At 40.0% G+C, this 26407-nt stretch overlaps 1 protein-coding gene across 2 annotated transcripts in view; it reads right to left on the bottom strand.

The window, feature by feature from the left end:
* srgap3 (SLIT-ROBO Rho GTPase activating protein 3) overlaps positions 1–26407 on the bottom strand; it is a 52630-nt gene that overhangs the window by 9843 nt on the left and 16380 nt on the right. The window contains exons 3-12 of one of the 2 annotated variants that reach the window (XM_088423460.1): positions 20424–20586; positions 17508–17570; positions 14055–14240; positions 11477–11605; positions 7919–8140; positions 6807–6908; positions 6015–6212; positions 5778–5862; positions 2910–2937; positions 1692–1794 (exon numbers count right to left, since the gene is read on the bottom strand). In XM_088423460.1, the coding sequence (XP_088279586.1) occupies positions 1692–1794; positions 2910–2937; positions 5778–5862; positions 6015–6212; positions 6807–6908; positions 7919–8140; positions 11477–11605; positions 14055–14240; positions 17508–17570; positions 20424–20586 (1279 nt within the window). Of the gene's footprint in view, positions 1–1202; positions 1234–1691; positions 1795–2909; positions 2938–5777; positions 5863–6014; positions 6213–6806; positions 6909–7918; positions 8141–11476; positions 11606–14054; positions 14241–17507; positions 17571–20423; positions 20587–26407 lie in introns of both variants that reach the window. The other variant, XM_088423459.1, reaches the window with a different exon arrangement.

The following is a 26407-nucleotide window of genomic DNA, read 5'->3' as shown; positions in this document are numbered from 1 at the left end:
CTTGTTAGTTACTTTGAGGTCAATTACCGTACTTTGTGTTCTTAATTTTCTTCTTCCTTATGAGCAGACTGGGCACATTTGGTGCTTGACTGCCCCCTATTGGATTGAATACCTAAAACCGAGAGATTCAGTAGTGATTTTTGGGAAGTTCTTTCCTTCCTTTTGGGAACCTCCATATGCTAATATTGTCTTTAACAAAAGCCTGTTAACTACTAAATCAGTAAGCGTTTTAAAGTATACAAATAGCATCAACCATTGGGACACTAGGTGATGCTCTAAGACAAGCAAAGGTGGCGTATGTCAAGACATTCTTTTTTTTTTTTTAACACTTTTTTTCCCCCCCAAACGTACTGGTGGTATGCCTTATAGAGCACTACTTTTTCAATTGTTTTGTTTTAATTGGAAATCATCCCAGACTTCTGACATCTTCAGTTTTTGTGGGCCGTCCTTCTCCTTTGCTGCCATTGCAAAACGACATATGTCTGCAAGAACAGTCAATGCAGAAAACGGTGGCGGTTCTTAAATGGGGGTTCGCAATTTTGACAGTGTGTGGGGATCAGCATATCTATCCATCAATCCATTTTCTATAGCCACCTATCCTCACAAGGGTTGCTGGTGCCTATACCAGCTGCCTTTGGGCAGTAGGCAGGAGACACCCTCAACTGGTTGCTGGGACTTGACAAAAAACGAACAACCATTCACACTCACAATCACACCTAAGGACATTTCAGAGTGTCCAAGACACATTCCGTGCATATTTTTGGAATGTTGGAGGAGATCGGAGTGCTCGGAGGGAATCCACGCAGGCATGGGGAAAACAGGCAATCTACACACAGTAAGCCCAGGTTGAGCTGTAATTGAACCTGGGACATCTGCACTGTGAGACAGACGTGCTAATCACTCCACCGCCATGCGGATACCAGCAAATCTAATTTATTGCTTCTAATGCTGTGACAGGAACGCTACATTTTCACATTAGGAGCAAAGTGATTGGAACAGGAAGTAATGTATTGCTAAACTGTCATTAGTGATGCAGTATACAGTACTTGACATACATCTGTTGTCTCTAAATGTGTGCAATTGACTACAAAGCTGTTTTTTCCCCCAAGGTTTCAGGCTTCTGAACATGGAGCAAAACTTTGGAATGCATTGGAAGTGTATCTAATGTAGCGGCCAGTGAGTGCATGTTCTTAGAGAGGTACCTGGATGCGAGCACGGGCATTCCTTCTCCCTCTGGGAAAAGCAGCAGAGCACAGTGGGGTATAGCGGAGAAAGGAGGGCAAAAAAGCAAAAAGTCAGACAAGCAATCATGAGGAATGAGCTCCTCGCGAGGTTAAAGGAGGCGAAGCATGAGGACTGAACAACAGGGAAGCCGCACATGTGCAGTGAGGGACAAAGCAAGATGTCTCCTTCCACCCAAATAAGTGACTGGATTTGCGAGCCAGAGACAGTAAATTGTGTGTGAATAAAGAGACAGCCGACTGCCGTTCCGCCTGCACCGGCAGCGCCACAGAAGGGAGGAAAAGGATTAGAGGTTAATCAAAGGTTACGTTATGACGAAGGGCTGCGGCAAGGCGGAGGAACAAAAGGCCAAAATGAGGAAGAGAAGGAAGATGAGAGGCTGGAGTCACCTCCCCCCTCCAGACCCCCGGGGACTGCTCAGGCATTACACTACCAGAACAAGAGGGTACCTTGACGAAGGTCTCCAAATTGCCGTTAAACAGCTTATGGTTATAGATGGAGCGCGGCCTAGGCTTCCGCATTTTCTGGGGTTTAGGGGGAAGGGTGGGGGGCCTAGGAAACGAAGGACAAAACGGAATATCATCGCCCTAATAATTAAAAACCTCAAGCTAATCCTGAATAATTACATTGTGGAACAAGACATGTTATAGCGTTTCCTACATTTGAAATTAGCCAAGATCAGATCACTGTACAGTACTTGTGATTTTGCAAAAAAGATAATTACATAATTAACCCATCAAATCGGCAACTCAGCCAAAATATTACAAATTTAACAATGTTAATTTTCTAAAAATATTCTGTCTATAATTAATTTGATAACTTCATTATTTTGCACGTATAATGACATCACATGTGGGCTGAGTAACAAGCAATCACAGCTCAACTTGTGAACATCATATGACCAAATCCAGAAAACAAGTGACCTGTAATTACCAGGAACCTCAGCACGTGATGTCATTTTCAGGCAAAAGTCGGTAGTAAAATGCATTTTTTAATCAGGTATTAATCATACATGTGAAATAATTATGTAATCAAATTAACTACAGGCAAAATATTATTTTGTTTACTTCTGAAAATGGCTAAACGAGTAAAGTCTCCCTTTAATAAAAGTCAGCTCTCCACCACTTGAGGACTTGATTCGGACGAAGTACTTGCTTTTGACAATTTTCTAGCCCAATCAGCTGCTTTAAGACACACAGAATAGTGACAGTGCTGACGGAGGCTCAAGTGAAAGCCAAAAAGTGTCACCAGAGTGACACAAATTACTCTCCTTTACAGAGAGGGAAAAATGCCTGAACAAAAGAAATCAAAAACTGATTTTAAAGTTGAGACTGGAAAAACACTATTGAGCTGCTTGTATTACGACTGTGGCAATATAAGCACATATTGAACCAATTGAACCACACGAGAAGAAGAATATTAAAAACACCACACTGGATGATGCAATGTACAGCATCAATATTGGTAAGCAGAAGTTCTGATATGACTTTGATTGTGCAGGCATACATAATGCTTTTTCTTTTGTGTGTATAAAATATAAAAAAATATTATACAAATTTAATAGAGGGTTTTTGGGTTTTTTTCATTTTCTCTGAGGCGGCAGCAGTCAATATTTAGTCTGGAACTGATGAAATAAACAGATGCTTTGAAAACTAATCTGAACTTACCTTGTGGTTCCGCATTCAGCCCTTTCCCCTGAGGAAAAGACAAACAAGAGGGAAATGTTTTATATTAGTCCTGGAAGTGAATATATTAAACAGGCTGCACTGTCCAGCTTGAGAAGGACAAATGGCGCACCAAAGGCGCCGTCGGTTGGACAATGCTATTGAGCAATAGACGATAAAGCCTCGGGGGACCTGGAGGGTATGGGGAGAAGGAGGGGCTGCGAGGGAGGGGGTCCGCCAGCAGTGACACTGAACAATGACTGTGCCGCTTCATTGAGCCTTTTGTTGGAACAAAAGATAAAACAAAACATTATATCTATGCTGCATGTTGCATCAACAAAAAGCACATCGGTCAGAAGAATACCACTCTGCTTTAACAAACGTCTACAAGAAAATGTATCCAAATCCCTATTAAAACACGCACAATACACACACCAAAAAAAAAAAAAAAACAAAACAGAGAGGAATGCATTGATTTATACCAAAATCCAGGTGGATCCTCTTGAACTAAGTCTATGTCAGCTGGAAGGGAATCCATGCACAACAAAAGCAACAATGGCAACAAAGTGTTTCGACATTTTCTCTTTACAAAAAGCCACAATGGATAATCACAGCAAGAGCTAAGCCACGTCTCTATACATCATCATGGCAGATGTGGCCTAACAACAACAAGTTTCCCACACATTATTCCACTGAATGATTACCATGTTTATCTCTGGGTGACCAATGAAATCTCAAAAGCGAGTCCCTAAACAATGCATACACACTCATCTCACCTACACAACGTAATAATAGCTTAAGTCGAAGCATGTTAAAGCTATTTTTTGTATGAGGCAACACCTCCAAATGACAACACAAATGAGAAAATAAATATGTGAAATACCTGAGTTCCACATCATAACAAACTAAAACGACAAAGTATTGTGAAATAGAGTGTTGCTCTGAGGTTCCGGGACCTAGCTAAACTCAAAACTCAAATCATTAATCTCCATTAGGGCTGCATTTTTGTAAGAAGGACCTTGCTTAATGCAGAAGCAGCTCAAGTTTAGCCTGCCACATAAATACAAAGCACCTAGTAAAAAGCTGCTAATGTAACATGCCATAGCAAAGTTCTTTGCCAAATTAACTCTCTAACACCCCACATTTGAGCAAGTGTGTGACTGACAAGATGGACGATGGATTTCTAATTATTTGGCCATTAACAAAGGAAAACAGCACTATTCTTCCTGATGGTTGTGAACTAAACTAAAGGTTGCACCCAAAATGTAAATGGCTACAGTAAAGAAAATAAATGCCCAAAGCTACTTTTTGTTGTTATTGCTCATCAGTCTTTTGATTTGCCACAATAAAAAAATGTATCTTAAAAAATTCTCTCAGAATTTTTAGGTAGGAATAATCATTCATAAAATATATATAAAACATTCACTCTTACAAACAAACATGCGCACATGCATATTTTGGGGACTATGGTAGAACACTGGAGTAAAGCCATGCAGGCACAGGGACAACATGCAAACTCCACCTGGGAAGACCGGACCCAGAAGCAAAACCCTGACCTCTGAACAGTGAAGAGGATGTGCTAACCCGTGCTGCCAGGTGAGAATAAAATTAATTCAATGAATTAATTAGACATAAAAACAAATTAAACACATTTTTGATCCCTTGACAGCACTACATTTTATGATGTGATGTTTTTATTCGGTGCTGTGTGGGACACTGTTTCATCGTGTACCCCGCAACATGCTCGCATGCACTCCCGCAGATGCGACAGTTTGGACAAGAAACGGTGAGCTAATGAGCACAGCAAAGCCCTGATTGATCACCTGAATAATTAAAAACGGGTGCTACCTGGAGACGCCATATGCCCCGTTCATGTGCTCTGGTAAACAAACGCATTTCTGCCCAAATATGGATGACAACTGCCCTATAATGTGAGGGTTGTTTGCACTAGAGCTCAAAAGGCAGGAGGACAGAATATGTTATCAAATACGTAAACGCATCCCCAGCTGTGTCATGTGCTGGTCTATTAGGAAAGATCTAGAGGTAGGAGCAGCCGCAGAGATGAAGCTGGACATTCTGATTAATTAGGCATAAAATGTTCACGGCTGACATGACCAGGGCACCCATGGGAGTAGCAGTGGCAGAAAAAAAAAAAAAAAAAATCTTTGTGGGCTTAGTCAGCAGCAGAAAGGGAATTCCAGCAAGCACTATAATTCACTTTAGCTCATTAGTAAGAAAAAAAAAAAGTTTCCGTTAGAAGCATCAACTTTTCCACCAGTAGAATTCTTTTATGTACCATTTCCGACCCCAAAACATAAATGAATATGTCTTATTTTGTTTACTGTATGAAGACCGTTTCCGCAAAGACGAAAACAAAGTTGTTTCTTCTTAATGTTGTTATTTTTTTTACTCTCAGAAACGTAGTTTCACTAGTGGCGCTTTTTGTTGTTATTTTGTTGTTATTTTTAGTTTTGAATGACCTCGTCGAAATAAAAATCTTGACGTGAGGCCTCAAATGACTCAACTTTTTCATTTGCATTGAGTGTGACTTGTACTTTATGTGGCCTTTTTACAGTGCTTGCCTATGGATGGGTTTGTCTATCAATTTTTTTTTTTTTTTAAACTGGTTATGACTTCCTAAACTTATACAAACAAAAACAAACAATAACTACACTGTTGGTAACAGGCTTCTGAATACATCACTTCCAAGTTGTTTCCTTAAACTGTAAATAAGAATCTCGTCCAACCCTTATTCCCCATTGCCTATTATTAGATAAGACCCACACCTGCTTTGACGCTGAAGGCAGTAATTGTAAAGGTGAGAGTGAAGGTCAAATTTACAAGAGGGTGATGCGAGGTGAGGATTCTTACCTTCGCCAAGGGTCTGCTTCAGTAAGTCATGTTTGGCCTGCAGCTTGATGATGAGGTTACTGCCATTCAGGTACTCCTTGAATTTCTAAATGTAGAGATTAAGACGACAATGAGTGAGGGGCGTCGCTAATCCCGCATAATGCGAGCCAGCTCGCGGGAATGCTACTCAAATGGTTATTTCGATCTCCTGGTGTTTAATTGAAATTTGATGTTGATACAGACATTAGACGGACTCACTGAGAGGTAGAACATTTCAGTTTCCTGTTGGTTGGCCCTCCTCTTTGCTACATTCATCTTGCTCATGTAGGACTCGGAGGCCAGGGACTTGATGGATTCAGTGGAGCGGCTATGTTGGAAGGCGTCAGACACATCAAAGTCCTCCACTGTCAGCATGTCCTGCAGAGTTTGCATGGTAGCGTCCAAGGTCTTTCTCACCTGCAGCGAAAAGAAAAGCAAAAGTCAATCCAAGCGATACCTATTTAGCTTTTAAGGGAAGAAAAAAAGCACTGACAAAATAATGACATTCCATTCAAGGGCGAGATAATATATCATTTGCATTGCAGTGAAGTGAAAAGCAAGTCACGTCTGAGTAAAGAAGCAAGCAGAAATGCATACATATTTCCAAGCGGGGCACAGATTGATCACGCTCATTTGGAGTAACGGCAGACCCCATCCATTATTGCATATAACGGCAACACGGGGAGAGAGGAGAGGCACTGCAATTGGCACAGGAACATGGCTTATTATCGCCTCCATTTACACCTTTGTGTCTGCCGCTTTTTGATGAGAAAGCCCTCTCTTCATCAGCATAACGCACACTTTCATACAGAAAACAACACTGGCACAGTGACAAGGTACTAAATAAACTCTCAGCCCCCGCAGTGGGAGGGTCAGCATAGAGTAATTGCAATGAGGACAGATGGTGATGTGCTCCTGCGCCGTGGCTCCGGGGAACGGCAGACGGGTGAAAGTAGTGCTGAGGAAGGAGGGGGGCTGCTGGACACACACAAAGCCACCGTAAATCCTCACCTCCTCATTCTCAATCTTCAGTGTAGCCAAGCGAGACTGTAGTTGGTGGTAGCGCATCAACAGCTCAGTCTGGACTGGTTGCTGGGCACTCACCTGGCACACCTACGGACGAGATTTATAAGCATAGGGATAAAGATGGAGGCTAATGTGACTTAGATTAGGTAGCGCATTAGCGGCAAAGTTAGCGCTGTCGACTCGTATCAATGGTCTGCTTGTGTGGATAAGGCCCAACGAATTTACCAAAAAAAAAAAAAAAATGCACTTTGGGTTTATTGAGGACTGCTCATATTTGGTCATAAAAATGTGAATGGTTGTCTGTGCAGGATGAGTGCAATTATTCACCAGCAGGATTCTGTGGAGCAGTTATGTATTTTAAACATCATGATCCAATTTACAGTAAATGCATGTGCAAAGAAATCCCCCAGTATGAAAAAAAAAAATCCATGCATTGAAGCCTTTTCCCTCTTTCTTACTGCCTCAGACTGCTTTTACTGCAAAACTGCGCCAAAGTATATTGCTGTCATTTTGAGATCACTATGCCACCATCTTTCCTACGGGATGTGTTAGATGTCGTCATAACACACTGCTGCCTGAACTGAACAATTTTCCAGATCCACCAAGCACTCCCCTTGACGCCTATACAAGCGCCATGTCACACCACAGCGGCGCATACAGAACAAAAGTGGTGGTATACATCGCACAGAGCTGTGCTAAGCGCGGTGTGAAAAGACCTTTGGCAATATGATACTAGGCAGGTAGAACAGAGATACAGTGGCTTCTGGTGGCTTTGGGAAGAAAAAAAAAAGCTCAAGAAAGGGCAAAACACTCATTTCTTCAGATGGTTACTGAACTGAGGCCTCATAGTTTGATGACATACCACGTGTTATAAATCAATAGTATTTATTGACTTTCAGTGAGTCCAGGTACATATGATACACCACAACAATCTCAGTGCAAACATGGCGCTAACTTTTCCTCGGTTTATAAAAATGCAATATTTGACAGAATGTCAAAAGTGGGTGATGTACGGTATCTGAAGGTTTTTAATGAAACAATGTTTTTGTACTAATTCCTACTAAATGGGACCCTGCTGAGTATTAGGATGGCCTCACCTCATCTCCCATATGTGGCAGGTACTCGAAGCGCATGGGAGGGCAGAACACCTGGTTATGCATATCCATGAGCTTGTGCTTGTCGCTGCGCGAGTCCAGGTTGTCCACTGCATTCTCAATAACATCAAGTCCCTCGTGGCGAGACGTCTCCAAGTTGTACTCCGCGGACAAGTAGGTCCTAAAGGTCCGCGCCAAGCTAGCGTGGTATCCCAGGTCACAGCACTGTGAAGACGTCATAATTTATCACCCAAAGTTATTGTATTGGGAACGAAGCCAGAACTGTTTGCTGGGAAATGGAAATGATTTTGGAACATCCAAATGCATTCCCTCAATGCATTTGGATGTTCCTAAACACGAGCTCACGTCCTGATCACAGTTAGCCTAGTAGGACACCGGGGATAATTACAGAGCTTTATATCACACTGAGCGATATGAAGTAACCCAATTAAGCAAAAGGATGTTTGGGGGGCAGCATTAAAGGAAGCTAGAGGCGACTGACAGTTGTGTGAATCACTAAGGAAACGCTCTTTAGCGCTCGTTAGTGCGCGAAAACTCTCTCTTTACTTTGATGCAGCCTCAATAAGTCACTCAAATCAAAGAGGAGACTGAAGGAGTGAAGCAAATTAGCAGTTAGGTTTCATAAGCAAGCTACGTGACTACAAAACAGGCCAGTCTGTTGCAGCAGATGCTGGAGTAAAAGGATGATTGAACATGTTTACGTTCAGGCACCGTTAACCATGTCTTTTCCTTTTCTGTGCAGTAAATGTTTTCATGTTCACTTCAATTTTCAGTACTGCATTATGTTCTGGCCCAGGAGAAGGAAGAGTGTAGGTTCATTTGAATCCAAACTGGCGTGTTTTGCTTCTGTTACATAAGTTACTACAAATACAGTGTAAATATCCATATTTTATCTATTTGTATGCTGTATATTATATTATGGGGCCAACTTATTAATAGGCCAGGCAATTAAATAGGCACGTGAACATCAGATATTCCATCCTGGATTGCATGAAGCACAATTCAAAGCTTCAGCACGCTTTGGCTCATCACTGAAACATAGTGAGACATAAATGTGTTGATATGAAACATTCAACTACTGGTCACAAATACATACTGTATATGACAAGGATTTGTGTCCTTATAGTTTTATTGATGAAATGGACTGTGCCACGTAATGCCTACTGGAAACCAAAAATGAGTTTTGTTTTGGTTGTTTTCTAAACAATATTCTTATTATATTCAGTTGGCCCCTGCCATTATTAGGGAATGCTCAAAAGCTGCATATCACTGAAATGCATTGGAAGGAAACAAATGTTATTTTATTAAGTTATATATGTGATGCATTTCCCTACAACCAGGCCTTTGTTGCGCAGATTCGTTTTGAGTTATTGACATTAGTACACGTTTTTGACGGAGATGTCCATTTTGGGATTTCTACAAAAACAACTTCCATAAGGTCTTGATTTTGAATAACCATCAACCAAAATGTTCAAATTGTAACCAAAGTGTACTAAAATTAGTTAACAATGTGCAACATTAAAATATGAATGTGTCAAAACATTATTTCAACATGGCAACATTCAATTTGCAGTAATTTTGTCAATTGATGTGCTACCTCTATGTATTGTATGTTATTTTAAAGGGAATTAAATTGAAATATATCAGCATCTCAATTTTCGTTTTTGGAGATATAAACCTAATTTTGTGAAAACGTATCACATATATATCTTTTTAATTAATCCAGCCAATTGGTAATCAATATATTAATCTTCCAAAAACTGACACTGCCCTAAAAGAGTCCATATCAGTCAGAGCTTATACTTAAATAAGAGTCTAAATAAGCTCCCATTACACTAATTGTCAATGCACTTTTCTGTGTAAAAGAAAATGTTCCATTAACTTACCTACTGTCAAACTTAGATCTATAAATTCTTTTTATGGGATTGACATTATGTACGTCTGGCTGCTGCTTTACTCGTTTAGATTGTACTTTTTGTCTGTTACTACCCTACCTGCTGCGGTTGTGCATATCAAATGTTCTTAAAAATGGATGTCATTAAAATTTCACACAATCACACGTTCCCCATCCTGACGCGACAAGCCAACATAAATAGTAAGCACATGATCTAGGATCATTACTGATGCTGATGTGGAGTGACAGAGTAGATATCCTGCTGAGCAAATGTTGGCTTTTGATGTACGCTGGGTAGTCAAAGCCTTTTCTTCTTCTGCCCTGCAAGTGGCAGTCAAGCTAGACATCCTTACAATCTCATTCCATGCAGCTCAGAAAGGATTTGGGAAGCTACAGACCCGTCAGCGCCCAAACACTGGATCTAAACAAGCAGAGCAAGACCAACTGACTGGAATAGCCACAAATCAGTATGTCGATGCAACCGGTTAGCGTTTACTCACCGCATCATGGATGACGCAAGAGACTCATATGAAATACATTCTCTGTGACGCATCACTACATGCAGACAAATTTAATGACATCATGTCTGACCTGGATAATGTGCATTGTGTACTCCTGGTGTGGTGCAGTATGGCGGCCCAGCTGAAGGCAACACCAGTCAAAGTGTTAAAAAGAATTAAAAATAAAAAAAATTGCCACGTCTTTCTAATTCAGAACATCTTGCACAGACGACATCAACAGCTTTTTCCCTATTGGTGTTGTGATATTCATCTTTCTTGTAGACATGTGACATTACATAATGATGTCATCCAAAGAATGACAATGTTCCACAAGTGCATTCTCGACAAAAAAATTAATTTCATGTAAAATGGATCTGCTGGGTGACGCTAAATTATATATGACACGGTAAGTTGTTCAGGTCAGCATCAATTAATTCTTACATTACAATTATTTAAAGCCTATACCTTTTAATTTGAGCACCAGGAAATGTCCCTGAAAAATTCAGCGTTCAATGTTATACATATGAATTACGCAAGAAGTTCTTTATTATACAGTACATACAGTAGAGATTAAACAATCGATTAGCTGACTACTGATTGTCAAATTATCCATCCATCCATTTTCTATAGCCGACTTAGTAGGCGGGGGCCACAATGGACTGGTTGTCAGCCAATTGCAAGTCACACAGAGACGAACAACCTCACACACCCAATCACGCCACAATTTAATACGTCCAATACAATATAATGAGTTAAATGTGTGAAATATACCTAATCACTTTTAACAGAAAGTCGCACAGTTTTTTTTCAATAACTACATGATGTAGACAATGTGTATTTGCTTGTTTTACTGATTTTTACCCTGTTCAATAAGATAAAGTAAAACAAACCAAAAAAAATGTGGCCCCAATCTACCTTTCAGTATGCTACCCTAAAAAGAAAATGTTTGGGCACTCCCGATGTATAGTAAATGCCGCTTTCATATAACTCCTGACAACGCTTTAAGAATCGATGTGTAACACCAAGGTTAAGGACAACAAACTGAATGTAAAATGGCCCATCAAGTTGAGTGTGAAACACACAATGGAGTCGACGCACTTCAACTCTCAGCTGAGCCACGTAAACAAAAATGCGTTGCATACTTACGTCTATCATATCGGCGACATCGTGGATGTAATACTTGGCCACCACTGCGTTTGTTGCTGCCAGGTTCAACAAATAGTCATTGCGAGCTTTGGTGCACTTCAGCTTATTCTCGGAGTACTTGGCTTGCCTCTAGAGAGGAGAGAACAGACGAAGGGAAGAACACCTCGGTGTGGGTAACTCAAACAGATGTGTGTGTGTGTGTGTGTGTGTGTGTGTGTGTGTGCGCCTGAGCGTGTTCGGGTGTGCAGCTCCGGGACCTTTCAAGAGGCAGAAATGGTAGCGGGAAGTTTGAAAACACTCCAGGGAAGATGCATCTACATTAGTCATATGTTAAGTGGCGCAGGCAAGTTCGTGTTTAGTCATCAGTGTGTTTCTCAGCACTCGGGAGACTCCGCAATGCTGACAAAGAGGCTGTGACTTTAACAGCTGGTGCACTCAGCAGGGATAGCGCATCTAATGAGAGTCAGTACAAGGACTGCAATACAATTTATGTCTCGACAAATACCTGTTACAATATTTAGCTACAGGACCGGGGGAAAATATAAGCAAGCTCGGGCATGAGGGACATGGTTGACCTCAAGGAAGACTTTTTATTTCCATCCTATGACAGACTGCAATTGCACATCCACTAAAGTGGATGGCAGTAGCGTTCTCACACCAAGCATGACGCCCCCAAAGATCACATATATAGATATATACATATATATATATATTCAGTTTCCAATGTATCGTGTATCTTCTTTGAAATGGCTTATTTTTGCAATATATTGTTTTGTTAAATCAATCTGCTCCGGAGTGGCTTTCGTATCATGATTTTTGTCATTTTATGAATCCTGTTTTACATGTAAATGATTCCAAGCACTTTAAAAATATCGCATTAAATGTTACGGTGCAATTACCTTGCGAGTGAGAAGACGTTCCAAACAGCAGAAAACGCTAATTTTATGATACAAAGACAGCATTTCCTTCATTTTTGCCTTTGTAGTCATATCTCGGTCTTCTGGACAGTGTTCAAGTCATCCGTAATGATTGTAGTCACCTGTATCTGTTCCTGAGAAGCGCAATAATCCGATGCCTACTCCTCATCAACAAGCGGCCATATTAACAAGAAAGACAACCTCACGTTGCATTTAATTCAAATGGAAATTTTGAGATTTCAGGTTTTGTTTTGTTTTATTTTGTTTTGCGTATATGAGTAAATTTGAGTAAATTTTCGTAATATGAGGAAAAAAACACTACAGATGCGACTGTCTCTTGAGGTTTCACTGTATTTTTAATTTTAATTAATTAACAATTAATTAAAAAGTTTTAATTAATAATTTTTTTTATTGTTGTATCCTGGCAATAAAAATACGCATATAGACAAGATACAATTTATGGGCATGCAGTATTTTCTTTTCTTCTGCGGTGGTATAATACAAAATAATTGAGCAGTGCTCGAGGATGCAAATTTCAGTGGTACTGTGTAGGTAGGAAATCTATTTCCACCTCAAAGTGTGAGGCAGAGACAACATCAATAGCTTAGAAACGAGGGACTAGAGGCATGGAATGTTCATTGCTGCACTGCGCTATAAAAACTGCTCAATTCCCAAGTAAGCAGCGCCATCCCATATAAATCTGAAAGACTGTCATTCTCTGAACCTTTTGATTTTCCGCACCTGATATATAAAGGGAATTTCATTTGCATGAGAACATTCCGAAGGAAACTCCTGAGTGAAAACTGTTGAAAGTAATAGTGGCAGGATTAAAATGTGAGCTGAGCTAGTTTTTTTACATGGGATTTCTGTAGTTTTTGACCATATTAGCTTAGTTTACTGCTGGTTGTCACTGTCATATTTTTTTCTCACCTCTGACAAGGAGGTTATGTTTGACAGATTAATCCAGACGGAATAATCGGCCAATTATGGCACATCAAACATTGGTAAAAAATAAACAGGCAAATGTCAAATATTTGCTGGTTAACTATTTGCCTTTAGGTACAACCATTTACAACAGTTGTATACGTGTAACAATGGTGTCAGAATCTATTACACATAATTCCATACATTGTATCCTCACATATAAATTTGTTGACAAGGTCATTCTGTGGACCTGCCATTTAAAACCAAATCAATTATTTATTTATTTACTTATTTCTTTTTTACAAATAATGATTAGATATGCAATGCAAGGAAGTGGTACAAATATTTTACCTGGATGTCAAGATGGTACATATTAATCATTCATAGTTTTAATAATTAATTATGCATATGTTAAATGTGACACCCATTCAACTACTACTAACAGACACATATGTCAAAAATGAATGTCTTGAAAGCTTCATTAGTTAAGCCATGCGACACATTCTGTGAACCAAAAATTTGTTGAATTTGGAATCAGCATGATGCAACAGAAATCGTTTTCCCATCACTGTCATTTTTAAAGAGAGAAATGAGGAAATGAGAAATGTTTCAACAATTTAATTAACTTACCCCTAATGCAAAATGCACACGAGATAAGCAATTCACTTATTCGGAGGTATAATCAACCGCTTCTGAACTCATCTATTGTTGGATTTCGATCTTGAGTAAAAACCCACCTTCTCTTTCATCTTCTCAATCTTCCTAGCAGAGCTGCGTCGGGACTGGCGGTCTTCGTGCCGCAGCAGGTTCACGTTAAGATCTCCAGACTTGCTGAACTGCTTCTCTTCCTGTTTCTCAGCTTCCTTCAGCTTGCTCTCGGCGCTGATGCTCTCCGTGTGGTACATGTGGTATGTTTTCATCACCTGTGGGGGGGGATACACCAGAATTCAACGATGGGCGCATCCTCATATCGTCCCGTTGGACTGACTCAATAGCGAAGCTTTGGGCATGCTCAATATTAAAAATATAAGCAGATTGTTACTTAGTGTGCTTTTGTTTCCCCCCCAAAAAAGTCTGTTTTCAATGTGTGGGTGGTTTGACTTGAAAATGGAATGCTGTGCTCCTAGAATGAGAAGGCACTTTAAAAAGAGCTCAATGATTTAAAGAAGAAAATGAGCCTTTGAGAGATGTTGTCTTCCAAAATTCTTCAGTTCATTCCAAAGGCTGCTTTGCTCCTTCACGGTGGCCTGGTGGATCATTCAGGGCAAAAGATATGGCGGTAGCACACATGTCACCACACATGGAATTTCTCAACTGAGTGCAGGAAGTCATATTTTCAAGCTGTCCTCGCACCCCCTTCTTCAATGTGCATTAAGAATCTTCTTTTTTTTTTCTACCCTCTCATATCTCTTCCTACTACTATTGAGATTTCTGCAGCAAGGTGACAACAGGTTTGTAGTGGCAGAAGGCCTAAAAAAGTATGCAGCGTTTTTGTTAAATGTAACCACATGTTTCTCGCTCACTCTTGTAAAGTGTCACCCAGATGTGGATGGTGTCTTTAAATGTCCTAAAGGCATTTTGATTTTTTTTTTAACACCGCAGGATGTTGGACAGTCCACATAAACAGTGATTTATTCATTTCCTCTTCCAAGTTTCCTGTGATCTCCTAAATCATGTACGCTTAGGCACTACAAGTCTTTTCATCTCCTTAAAAACTGCCTTTGGGTCAAAGCCCGTGATTGTAATATTTTCCAATGTTGTCTTTGAAGAAGCTCATCACTGTGTGCCACTACAAAAGATCATCACCAGCTCCAGGAAAGGGGAACAACACCAACAACAGAGGGGCAAACAAACGGAAGATAAATGTTTGAGTCAAAAAAATGAATTTAAAAAAAAAGTGTAATAAGGACAAAATTATTTTTTGACACATAAGTTGAAATGTGTAATAGTTAAGACGACATAAAAATAAACAAACATGAAACAAACAAAATACATGACTTGGGTAAGATGTTATGTTTAGATTGGAAATACTTAGCTAATGCTGTTCGCTAACACTGTAATGTAGCCAGGTTGTCAAAATTGTGCAGGAGGTAAATAGGGCTCTCAAATATTTGCAAATCAATTCACAATTAAAACATTCAACAACAACAAAGCAATTAAAATTTTAGTTAATCGCCAAAGTTAACACTTTCGCTTTGACAGCCCCGATCAATAATTATCAGTATCAATCGGTGGTATTGCCCAGCCCAAGATGGAAAAGGCTCCCAAAAAATCTGTAAACGTTCTCAAAGATAACTGAACGTGAGCAACTCTCAATGCCGCTTATGAATGGGGAGAAAATAGTCAACAAAAGCATGAATGAAAGGATGAGTCAATGAGGGAAACGGCATTCTCCAGCTGAGAGTTTCTAAATCAGTCTTGCTATTAATAAAAGAAACAAGGGAGCAGCCAACAGACAGCAGGTGGTCCATCACAAAGATAAGATCAGCTTTATTGATCCCACAGGGGATATTAAGTCTGCGTAGCCGGAAATTAACACGAGTTGAAGGCGAATATTGTTGCATCTTTCTGAGTCATATTTCTGAAAACATCAACAGGAGATTTTCAGGCCTCTGCACTTTCCTCATTTGAAGACTTGGCAGACCGAAAATATGTTTTTAGCTCACGGCTTTCCGTGTCTGGCTCAGGAACCAGCCGGGGATTTCACACTTCTCTTGGCTGCCAATGAAAACCATGAGAAGGAAAATCGCCATGTGTTACCAAGTGACTACAATATTGATTTGGCTATTTATATAGAAAAGAAAATACTAACAAGCTTGTAGTCTGGAAAAGACGAGTTCAACTAAAATAAAAACGCGTTTGTTAAATACCGTGAAAGCACAGACGTTGAATGCGCCCTGAGGTCATGACATTTGGAATGACCCCTCCAGAGTCATGACTGCCATCATCTGTGATGTCACAAGAGACAGCAGGTCAAGAAACTCAATTCTAAGCTTGTGTTTTGTTTTTTCTTCAGCACCAGACTCCAGGGTCACTGCAACAGTCCTCACTTGTTCTGAGTGTTTTATTGTACAGCATATTTGCCAAGCACTAGACTAATAGTTGAAAAAGAAAATCCAAATTTGGTTTAGGTCTTGGTACTAGTTTATATCCTGTTTAGTTTATATCTTATTTTATATCTTGGTACAGATGAAAACCAGATTAATCCAGTGTGTAGAAAGGGTGCATAAAGAATATTGTAGATTGTAGAGGACTATTAACCGGTACTCTTGAATCGATTTTTATGACAATGTTAAGCAGTGCTTCTCAATTATATTTTGCCAAGCCCCCCCTGAGAAAAATGAAAACTTGTCACCCCCCCACTCAACGTGCTGACTTTAAAAAAGATTATTCTGGAAAAGTTGTATAAATATACCTCAACCTGTATCCTTTTTAACATTAATAAAAGAAAAAAGCCAAATAAATCAAGTTTCAACAACTGTTAATTATTTTTTACAACCTTGATACAGGTTACAGCTTAGTCTAAAACAGAAAAAAATAGCCAAGTGCATCAAATTGCCCGAAACAAAAAAAAGATGAAAATTCTTATTTTATTGCAATTACTGTACACTTCACATGACAAAAACATAGCCTTTTCCCTGAGGTCATCTGCGCCCCCTCCTGGCATCACCGGGGAGGGGGGTGAGGGGGGGTTGGGCGGGGGGGGGGGGGGGGGGGGTCACTACTTGAGAAGCACTGATATTAAGGGATGAGGATGTAACACGTGAGACAACAAAGAAACGGGGGACAGAAATAAAAGTGTATTGTCACGGAACAAAATGCACTTCAGGTAATTCATTTAAACCCCCAATGCTACCAATGCAGCTGGATTTTTCAGATAAAAAGAAAATGATGTGCTATATGACAAAATGACACTTTCGATTATTAATGCTCACAGACAAACCACGGACTTAAAGTAGCATATCTGCGCCACTTCAATTGCTTATCTCATTCTCTTCATCACAAATGTTCAATGAATTGAAAGCAGCGACTTTTAAAAAAGGACTTAAAGTCTGGAAAATGAGTATTCAGGATACTCAGGTTTCTTTTTAGCTTAAAATTACAACAAAATAGCATAGGAAAAAATGTTAAAGTTGAGAAAACGATAAAAGAAAAGAATAAAAGGAGATGATGGAAGCCCCAATACTTACAGTGTAGAGTTCATTGGTCACTTTCACCAGCTCCTCGTGCATCTGGATCCCGATGTCCTTGCTCTGGGATGAAACAAAACAGCGGGCTGTGTGTCAAGGGTGACAAACTATTGACACCAACATTAGAAAAAAGGCACATATACAGTAAGAATATGAGTAATTGGAACGTTATTGTCTTGTGCATGTGGAGGTGCAGTATATTGGGCTGCAACTAACAAATACTTTAATAATTAGTCGGTTGCTTAATTTGTCGATTCATAATGAAGTTTACAGTCCCTTCCCTTTATTAAAATACGGCATGTTTTTCAATTGGCGGGGTAAAAACATGTTTTGTTTTTATTATTTGTGTGCTGTTTTCATCCATAATGTAAGAAAATGGGCTAAAATGTTGATCATTGTTTTATTTTGATGCAACACAATGATTTTTAGGCGATTAATCACTGTAGGTAAAGTCTGATTGTAGTATGTGGTGAGTCGTGCATCTACCGTAATATGTTTGATCGATTCTACTTCACGAGGTTATTAAAAACCTTCACGCAGCAGTTGTGTTATGTGCGTGTAGAAGCGTGAAGCTGCGGGTGTTCAGCTCGCCGTGTAAGCAGTCACAGCTATCTCATGTTTGATGCACTGGTAAAATAAAATGTTTAAATTGTTGAATTCTGTCTAATGTTTACACTGGCGCGACTGATCAGCGATCGTCGGGTCAACTGATTTGAAAATGGAAACCCCCCCGCAGCCATGTGGATGTTAGCATCCAAGTATGGCATTTTGTCATAGGATATATTGTCCTATCCCGAGTAGATATGATACATATGATACTGTATATTGTGATAAATGTTAATTGTGTGTTTGTGAAAATGAAAAACTATCAAATAGGGACATATTTAAAAGCATCCAATCCCGCAATTGCAATTTAAAGAAAAAAAAGAGTGTTTTTCAATAATAAGGTAAATTTACCTAAGATGTATCTTAGTATTGAAAAATGGATGAGCCGGGGGTTTGTTTTTGCAGACACACAAGCATTACGTCCCATTCGAGCAAGCGTCAAACTAGATGCGATAAATGCTTCAAGTCCCACAAGGGCTCGGGCGGCTGGTGAATGGCATCAGTGGACATCGCTGTCTCTGAAGTGAGACAGACTGCAGCATGTACTGCAGTGTGCAGAAGCTCAGTGGGGCGGAGAGGGTTCAAGCAGGCAATGAAAAAAAACGTGATGCAACACAATGTAAGAACTAGAACATGATCGGCCTCATGCATGACACACCACAAACGCATCTACATTTTGCAATCCATATCATTTTTTTAACGGACTGTATCTACATGAAGAGAAAATGCCACGCCTTAAATAATTGTCATGTTTCCTTATCTAGAAACAAATGACAGGCATGGCATCTGTAAAGCTGAACACTAACAGTAACAATAAAGATCAGGCGAAAAGAACACTCCCATTCTCAGGCGTAGCTGGTTTCAGTTTAAGCACTGTGGAAACTGGCCAGGTTATAGACACGTCCCACCCAAGCCAAAGGGGAAACCAAGGAATGACTTCCCTTCTAAGTGAAGTAAATGAAGGGTTTCCATTTTTAAGTGTTGGCACACACAAACATGCAAGGTGAGCGCAAGGTTCTGATGTTTGGATAAGACCTCAGTCATCTCAGCTATGTGCTGACAAAATGTTGCTAACACTCATTGGGAGGCGACAAAATATTTATCTAGGGGTGTCTGGCCTCCACCTTTCAGCATGTTGCTGCTTCAACAGCCCTAAGGGCCTCCAAACTCCAACCAAAGCTCATAACAAATGACACACATACTTGATATGTGTACAACCCACTTCACACTGCAAATTGGTTGACCGGTGATTGCCACATGAAAATAGTGCACTTCATTAGCGATAGATTAATGTTTTATAGGCCAGATACAGATTTTTAATAGTCAGTGAGGCAGATAACTACGGCTGTAAAAAACGGCATCCAAGTTGGGTAAGTGGATGTTGCAAATTGATTGACAAAAAATAATCCACCTGAAAACTCTGTCGGAATCAAGTTCCAAGAGGTTAACACGGTTTGATTTAATTTATTATCAGATGTCGCATAATAATTGTCGGGGCAATACCGACATTTGACACAAATCCAAATATCATGCCAATCATTAGCCCGGCCAATAATTGGTGTATCCCTAGACTTCATTTTGCTGTAATTACTTGATTAATCGGCGGCGCAGTGGTTAGCAAGTCCGCCTCACAATTCAGGGACCCCAGTTCAAATGCTGGAGTTTGCATGTTCTCCCTGAACCCACGTGGGTTCTCCACATGCATGGCAAGTGTATTGGGAACACTAAATTGTCCTTAGGTAAAATTGAGCGTGTGAAATGTTGTTCGTCTCTGTGCGCCCTGCGATTGGCTGGCCACCAGTTCAGGGTGTCCGCCTACTACTGCCCGGAGTCAGCTGGAATAGGCACCAGCAAGCCTGCTACCCTTACGATTACAAGCGGCAACAGAACATATAAATGGATGGATGGATACTTGATTAATCATCATCAGTTCCACAATTTCTGCCAATGTTTTAATCCATTTTTAACAGAACAAATAATGGCAATACTGTATCCGCATGCCAAGTAAACACAAATGGCAACCACAACTTTCAAAGTGTCTGCATCGAGATCATCTCTTTCTCTGAAACAGTCCACGGTGGATTTAGTTCCCAACAAAGCCAAGATTTATCCATTTGTAAATGTTGGAAATATAATCTAAACTATGAGGTGAAAAACGTCCCGATTGCCATTAAATGTAGCATTATGAGGGCAACGTCATCGGGAGGCACCAGGAATCTCCCCATTGTGGGATTGATGAAAGGGTTGCTTTCTGCTATTCTTAGAGTGAAATGTGAGGCTGAAACACATTGGAATTAAGTATCCACTGACCTTTTTGAAGAGGCGGATGACGTCCTCGCTGATCTGGGCCAAGCGCAGAATGATGTTATTGGTGTAGATATCGCTGAGGGTGGCGTGGTCACGACTCTCACGTCTGGTCTGGTTCAGCACCAGATACCAGCAGTTGACAGAGGACAGCAGGTGCTGATCTTTCCTACAAAATAAAAAAAACCACACACATCGTGAATACTTGCTTGTTTTTTGTATGTTTTACATTTGCAGGTCATATTCAATATGTCAGGTTTATATTTCAGTAATACAAGAGCACCAAAGTGTTTGAACATGTTTTCAGTGACAAAAATTATGCAATTTTAAACAACCTAAGCAATACTGTTGGATCAAAACGTTATAAGATAAGAACAACGTTTGACTGATTCTGTCATTCCAAATTATGCAAATTATATATTTTTATATATAAAAATCTCTAAAAGTGGGCTCTAAAAGTGAAGGCATTAACTTTGAAGAATAATTTCAATTTCATAAAGTGTTGAAAAAGTTCACGGTCAACTCTATTTTTGTAGTTTTGAGACCTGTTTGTATGAGAAGGCTGTAAGGGAAAAAATTCCTATAACAATGTGTAGTATGGTTAAAATGCTTTGTTTTATTTAGATTTTGGTGGTACTCTAGAAACAGTTCACACGTATTTGCAATCAATAAAAAAGTTATTAAAACATACATTTTGCAATTTCAAAAGGTAGGATCTCTGATCGGTTATCTGATCTGGCCCCCAAATAATGATCGTGCACAGTCTGATCAAAATTGATTACTGATTATTATTCATTTGATAATGGATTAAGTTGTCAATTGCTCAATTATTGGTTGCAGCTCTGACTCAATTTTGACTCAACTTATTTTAAATCATTCATTCATTCAGTTATTCATTCATGCATTCATTCAATGTACGGTATGCCTGCCTCATTTGCAAGGGTGTCTTCCTTCCATCCAAATCATTCTACAATATATTCTCCAAAATACATTACGCTCCCGGTAGACATCAACTGGTTAAATATATAATGATGTACAGAGCTACTTTGCCGCATAATGATTTTAAGCGTTTGCTGGCAAGGGTGCGTTCAAATCCCTTGACACTGCTCGACAACTGCATACACACATACTACAATATGCTTGCAAAAACCATTCCCCTTGTCTTGATTTTATCTGTGCGTTCATCAATCAAACCACCCCGAGGACCAGACAAAGAGAAAGAGGAACGGAAATGTGTGCAAAGCAGCACCAGAGTGAAGTGTTTTTGGTGGTGGGGGGTTTGCGGGGGGGTGTGCTTTATACTCGGCAGTCTCAGCAACATCAAAGAAAACCCTCCGGAGATAATGCTAATGCTAATCAACATTTTATGAGGCTGTTATCTAGCTACAAGTGCTGGGTATAAGAGTGTAACTCATACGGCAATATCAGCAAAATATTTAAGCTAACATTAGCATGAAGGTTATGCTGGAAACGCCAGAGGTATTGTTTTTTTAATCGAATTAGCTAACAATATAGGTGAACAAATGCTTACATTAACGTCATATAGTCCTTTATTGCAGGGTTCCCAAACTTTTTGGAAACAGGGACCCCTTTTAGAAAGCAAATTGTCAAAGATCCCATCGCAAATATTTGCGGGAACCAAGTAAAAAACATTCACATTTAACAAGCGTTTTTATTGTAGAAACAATGATCAATGCCAAAGCCAATTTTGCTAACATTAAGGTACAAACCAGCAACCAAATCATAAAATATTTTTATATTGACAATTTGAACAATTGTTTTATTTTTATGAGGTAATTTTAAAGACTTTAAAGACTTGGGGAACATCACAATGATTGACACGTTACTAATTTTGGCTTTACCAGCAAAAGCAAAGTAGAGCACTTTTTAATCCCTCTTCTGGGACTGCCTATTTCAACATTCTCATCATCTGTCCTTTTGTTACGATCCCACTTGAGCTATCCAACTGCCTAAATGGGTTGCACGCAGGTCTTCTGTGCAGTTTGGGGACCTAGCACCTCCAAATTCTGCTAATCTCTAAAAGCGGTTGGATCGTCCTGATCACATCCCAAAGCACAGACTCCCTCCTGCTCAATTTTATTTTCAGTTACACAAGAGCACGCGTGCACACACACACACACACATGCACACAAAGCGATGCACTTGTACAGCACTGCCACCTACAAGCACAAGATGACATGTTTTAATAAAATGAATACCAGGAAATGTCGGCGTCACTGAAACAAAAGGATATAAAATGTCGTTTTCCTATGCCGCTGCCCTCATTTCACAGTTGCAAGAGGCCGCTAATTAGACTTGTGCCACGACCCACATTCCGGGAAATATTTCAAACGGTCGATAATGTTATTTTATTTTTTTTTTCACTCTGTCATCAAAGACTATCTTTTTACAATTCCTCATCCAATTGGACCCATAAATGGGTTGATGTTCTTTAGAGCAGTGATTATTAAATGGCATCATGAGTAAATACATAGGATATCATGAACATGTAGAAGCCTATGTACTGGGAGATCCATCATTCTGCTTTATGCTCTTGTCAAGTTTTCCTCTCTGACATGCACTCTAAGAAAATATACAATGCAGAGGTTTAATGGGGAGAGTAATTTGATTCACCGATAAACCCAATGCAAGATGTCACCATAATGTGCGCACCGAGGTACAACAACCACACGTTACGCTTGAATGCCATCATTTTAATCACCCAGATCCTCTGATGTGTCCCAGCCAGGATTCCCAGAAGGAAGTGTGTACAATATCTATCAAACCAAAGGCTGTTTGCTGAATTCTCTTAATCCTCCGCACACTGTGTCTGCCTGCTGCTTATCGACCAAACAGCCCAGACAAAAAGAGCCAAACTGTTTCAAAAGGCAAAAATGGTACATGCTGCACATTCATCTTCCCTCTACCGATTTGCACATCACGCAGCAGTTTGCTTGTGGAGGAAGACTGCCAGGGTTTGCTAATGTGCAGCTGCGTGCAGGCAGGGGCCAGAGATTTGGCATAGAACTGCGAAAGAGACATACTGTGAAGCAGCTAATCTATTGATGCATGACATGCTTACTTCCACCAGCTGCACTTTGCATTTGGATAAGGGCGGCCTATTGACTTGTGCCTGTAAACCAGACATAGTGGATTGGTTTAACAGAATAGGACAGTAGTCATTTCAGTAGTCAGTAGTCAGGTTGACAATATTACTGAATCAAGGAAGACTAAAGCTATAGATGTTTGATGCTATAGTGGCCGTTTTTACACACGGAATGCACAGGATTTAGCAATAAATTAGTGCTGTATTATACGTGATTTTGGATTCGTCGACAGCTCCATCCATCCATCTATCTATTTATCTTCTCCTTTTAGAAAAAAAAGAGGCAGAGTGAGATATAGGACATTTTTCTTGCCAGCTGCCTGATCACTACCAAACAGGTGATCCTCCATCTAAATCTACTCTTATGACACTCAACAGTGATTGTGGTTTAATGAGCTGCATCATCAACTCATGAAAGGTCATAGTTAAAGACAAACCAAGGTCTTACTAAAAGAACCGCTCAGAGGTGCTTTTTCTTACTGTGCCAAATGAGATTTAGTAGAGGAGCACAATAGTTCTTGTTGGGTCAGTGTGCTCTGACTGCAGTAGCTGTAAATCACACTGGCATTCTGCACTGGTAAGGTGTTGCCAACAGAGGGCCGGCTCAGGCTCAACTTATACTTAAGAGTGTTTTGGATTCATTTTTGTGTCTCAAAGTAAGTGTGCCATACAGACCAGTGATTCCTAGTTGCTTGCCACAGCACAGTTGAGAGATTCTTAAGTGTGCCACGAGATTAATGAAATTCCTTTATGATTTTCTTAATATAAATGAGGCATGTTTCATCTGTCTATTCCAGCAGCTTACAGTGACAGGCAGAACATCCATCCATCCATCCTATGGACAAGTTAGAGACTCCAATAACTATCTTCCACGTATGTTATTTTTAGAATGTGAGAGGAATTCGCACTGCTTGGAGAAAACCTATGCGGGCATGAGGAGAACATGCAAACTCTGACATGAAGGCCGGGGCGAGCTGGAATTGAACACGGGACTTCTGAGCTGTGCGGCGAACTGCACCGCCCCACAGGCAGAACAATTATAGTAAATGATCTTTCATTAGATGTCAGCGAATTCACCTGTTGCCATTCATACAACAGACCGACACTTCTTTCCCGACACACTCTACACAATCTGTTGAATGCGTGTGTGTCTATGCGTGCACCATGGGGCCTGGAGGAAATCAGATGAAAACAGTCTATTTTTCTTCTGCCTAATAAAACATTTAATAGCATCACACTTCTTTGATGGGCTTGTGAGGGTGAGCTCAAATCACAGTTAAGGTGCAACAGATGAAAGGCATGATAATGGACACACAGGCCACAAATGTGGCAATGATCAGCTCGTGGCATCCTTGGAAGATCAAAGGATTGCTTAGCGTTCAATCAGATGGCACCAAAATAATTCCCCATCTGCATAATCACTATCCGGACAGCCACAATGTACTCTGCTGTAAATACTTGGCAGTTTTGTGACAGCATTCATATGCAATTTCTGTGGGAATTGTAGTGAATTTCTAGTTATTATAATGGGGCTCGACACTATCCTTTGCCCGAGTGGCACTGGTACTAAAACATTTTCAGTTGGCTACATTGCACAGGATTTGGTTGCACACTTTTTCAACTCTCAAGATATGATATTTGCAAAGCGTTTTCCTGCAACAAGAAAAACTAAGAATGCATAATTTTGAAAGACAACTATTTATTAGGTGTCAGAATGCAATGACATATGAGCATGTTTCTTTGGAATGAACTCTTTTTTTTCTGTGTCATGTCCAATGCCACATCGTTCTGTGGCGAAGCTAACGTTGCAGAGCGTAAAGGTTAAGCCAGTCAGGTTCCACCAGCAAAGTTGTGTCAACTGAGAAGAGATTCTTCAGATGCCAGAATGAATCCAGCTGTTGCAGCAGGTTACAATTATCCAGTCAAATCCCTTGCCCTGCTTCGCGCATGCACGCACTAATACACCAACCTCACAAATGAGGAGTGCCAAGAATGCCAAATTATCATATTCAAAAGGAATCTAACAATATTCCCCTTGTCCTTTAAAGCGGGTTATTCATTCACATTTTGAATGCACATACTGTATCTGAAAAATTAACAGTTTTACACATTCAGCGTTTGAAAAAAACAAAAAACAAACAAAAAAACACTTTTGGCCACCAGAGATTGAATGAGAACTAACTTGGGTAAGCAACTGTCATTCCTTGAATTACTGCGTCAAAAATCAAGTGAGCGTCAAGCTTTTTTTTTTTTCCTCAAATGAGACTACCCATAAGATAGTATGCAATAAGGTCGACATGATTAAGTTTTATGGGATTCTTTTTTTTTCTTATTTTTGCTGGAGACCGCTTAGCCTCATTTATTTATTTGTTTATTCATTTATTTCCTGTCCTAAACTATCATTGTCTTTTAGGGAGTGATGAAGACAATGGGTAAATTAAGAGTCGATATATATTCATTTATGTTCCTCAGAGGAGGATTTATTCTTTTTTTTTTTGGTCACATAACAGTTGGATTACGCAAAGGATGACAGATGGAATACAGACCGAAAATAAATAGTTTCTCAGGAAACATCATACTGACATTGATGGAAGTTTTCACGCTTGAATCTAGTCAATATGACAAAGTTCAAGCTGCAGTGTTGCTTTATTTCCTACCAGGATGATAAGAGCTGGATTGAAATGACAGGTTAGCGCCGGTTCGGGTTGCGATCTGCTGCCAGATCTCAGCTGGCTTACTGCTCCACATTTCAGAGTGGAGCACACCAACGTGCCCTGAGGTGCTTGATTCTGGGAGCGGCAGAGCTTAATTTCATGCCCTGCGTGAGTCGTGTGTCAATGTGTTGCCATGCCTCCTCGCAAGACTTTCATATGGATTTTCAAGA

The sequence above is a fragment of the Hippichthys cyanospilos genome, chromosome 9 (genome assembly GCF_059441005.1).
Source record: "Hippichthys cyanospilos isolate Australia breed blue-spotted pipefish chromosome 9, RoL_Hcya_1.0, whole genome shotgun sequence".
NCBI lineage: Eukaryota > Metazoa > Chordata > Actinopteri > Syngnathiformes > Syngnathidae > Hippichthys > Hippichthys cyanospilos.
The sequence above is the reverse complement of the archived record's forward strand: the minus strand, read 5'-3'. Positions and strand labels throughout refer to the sequence as shown.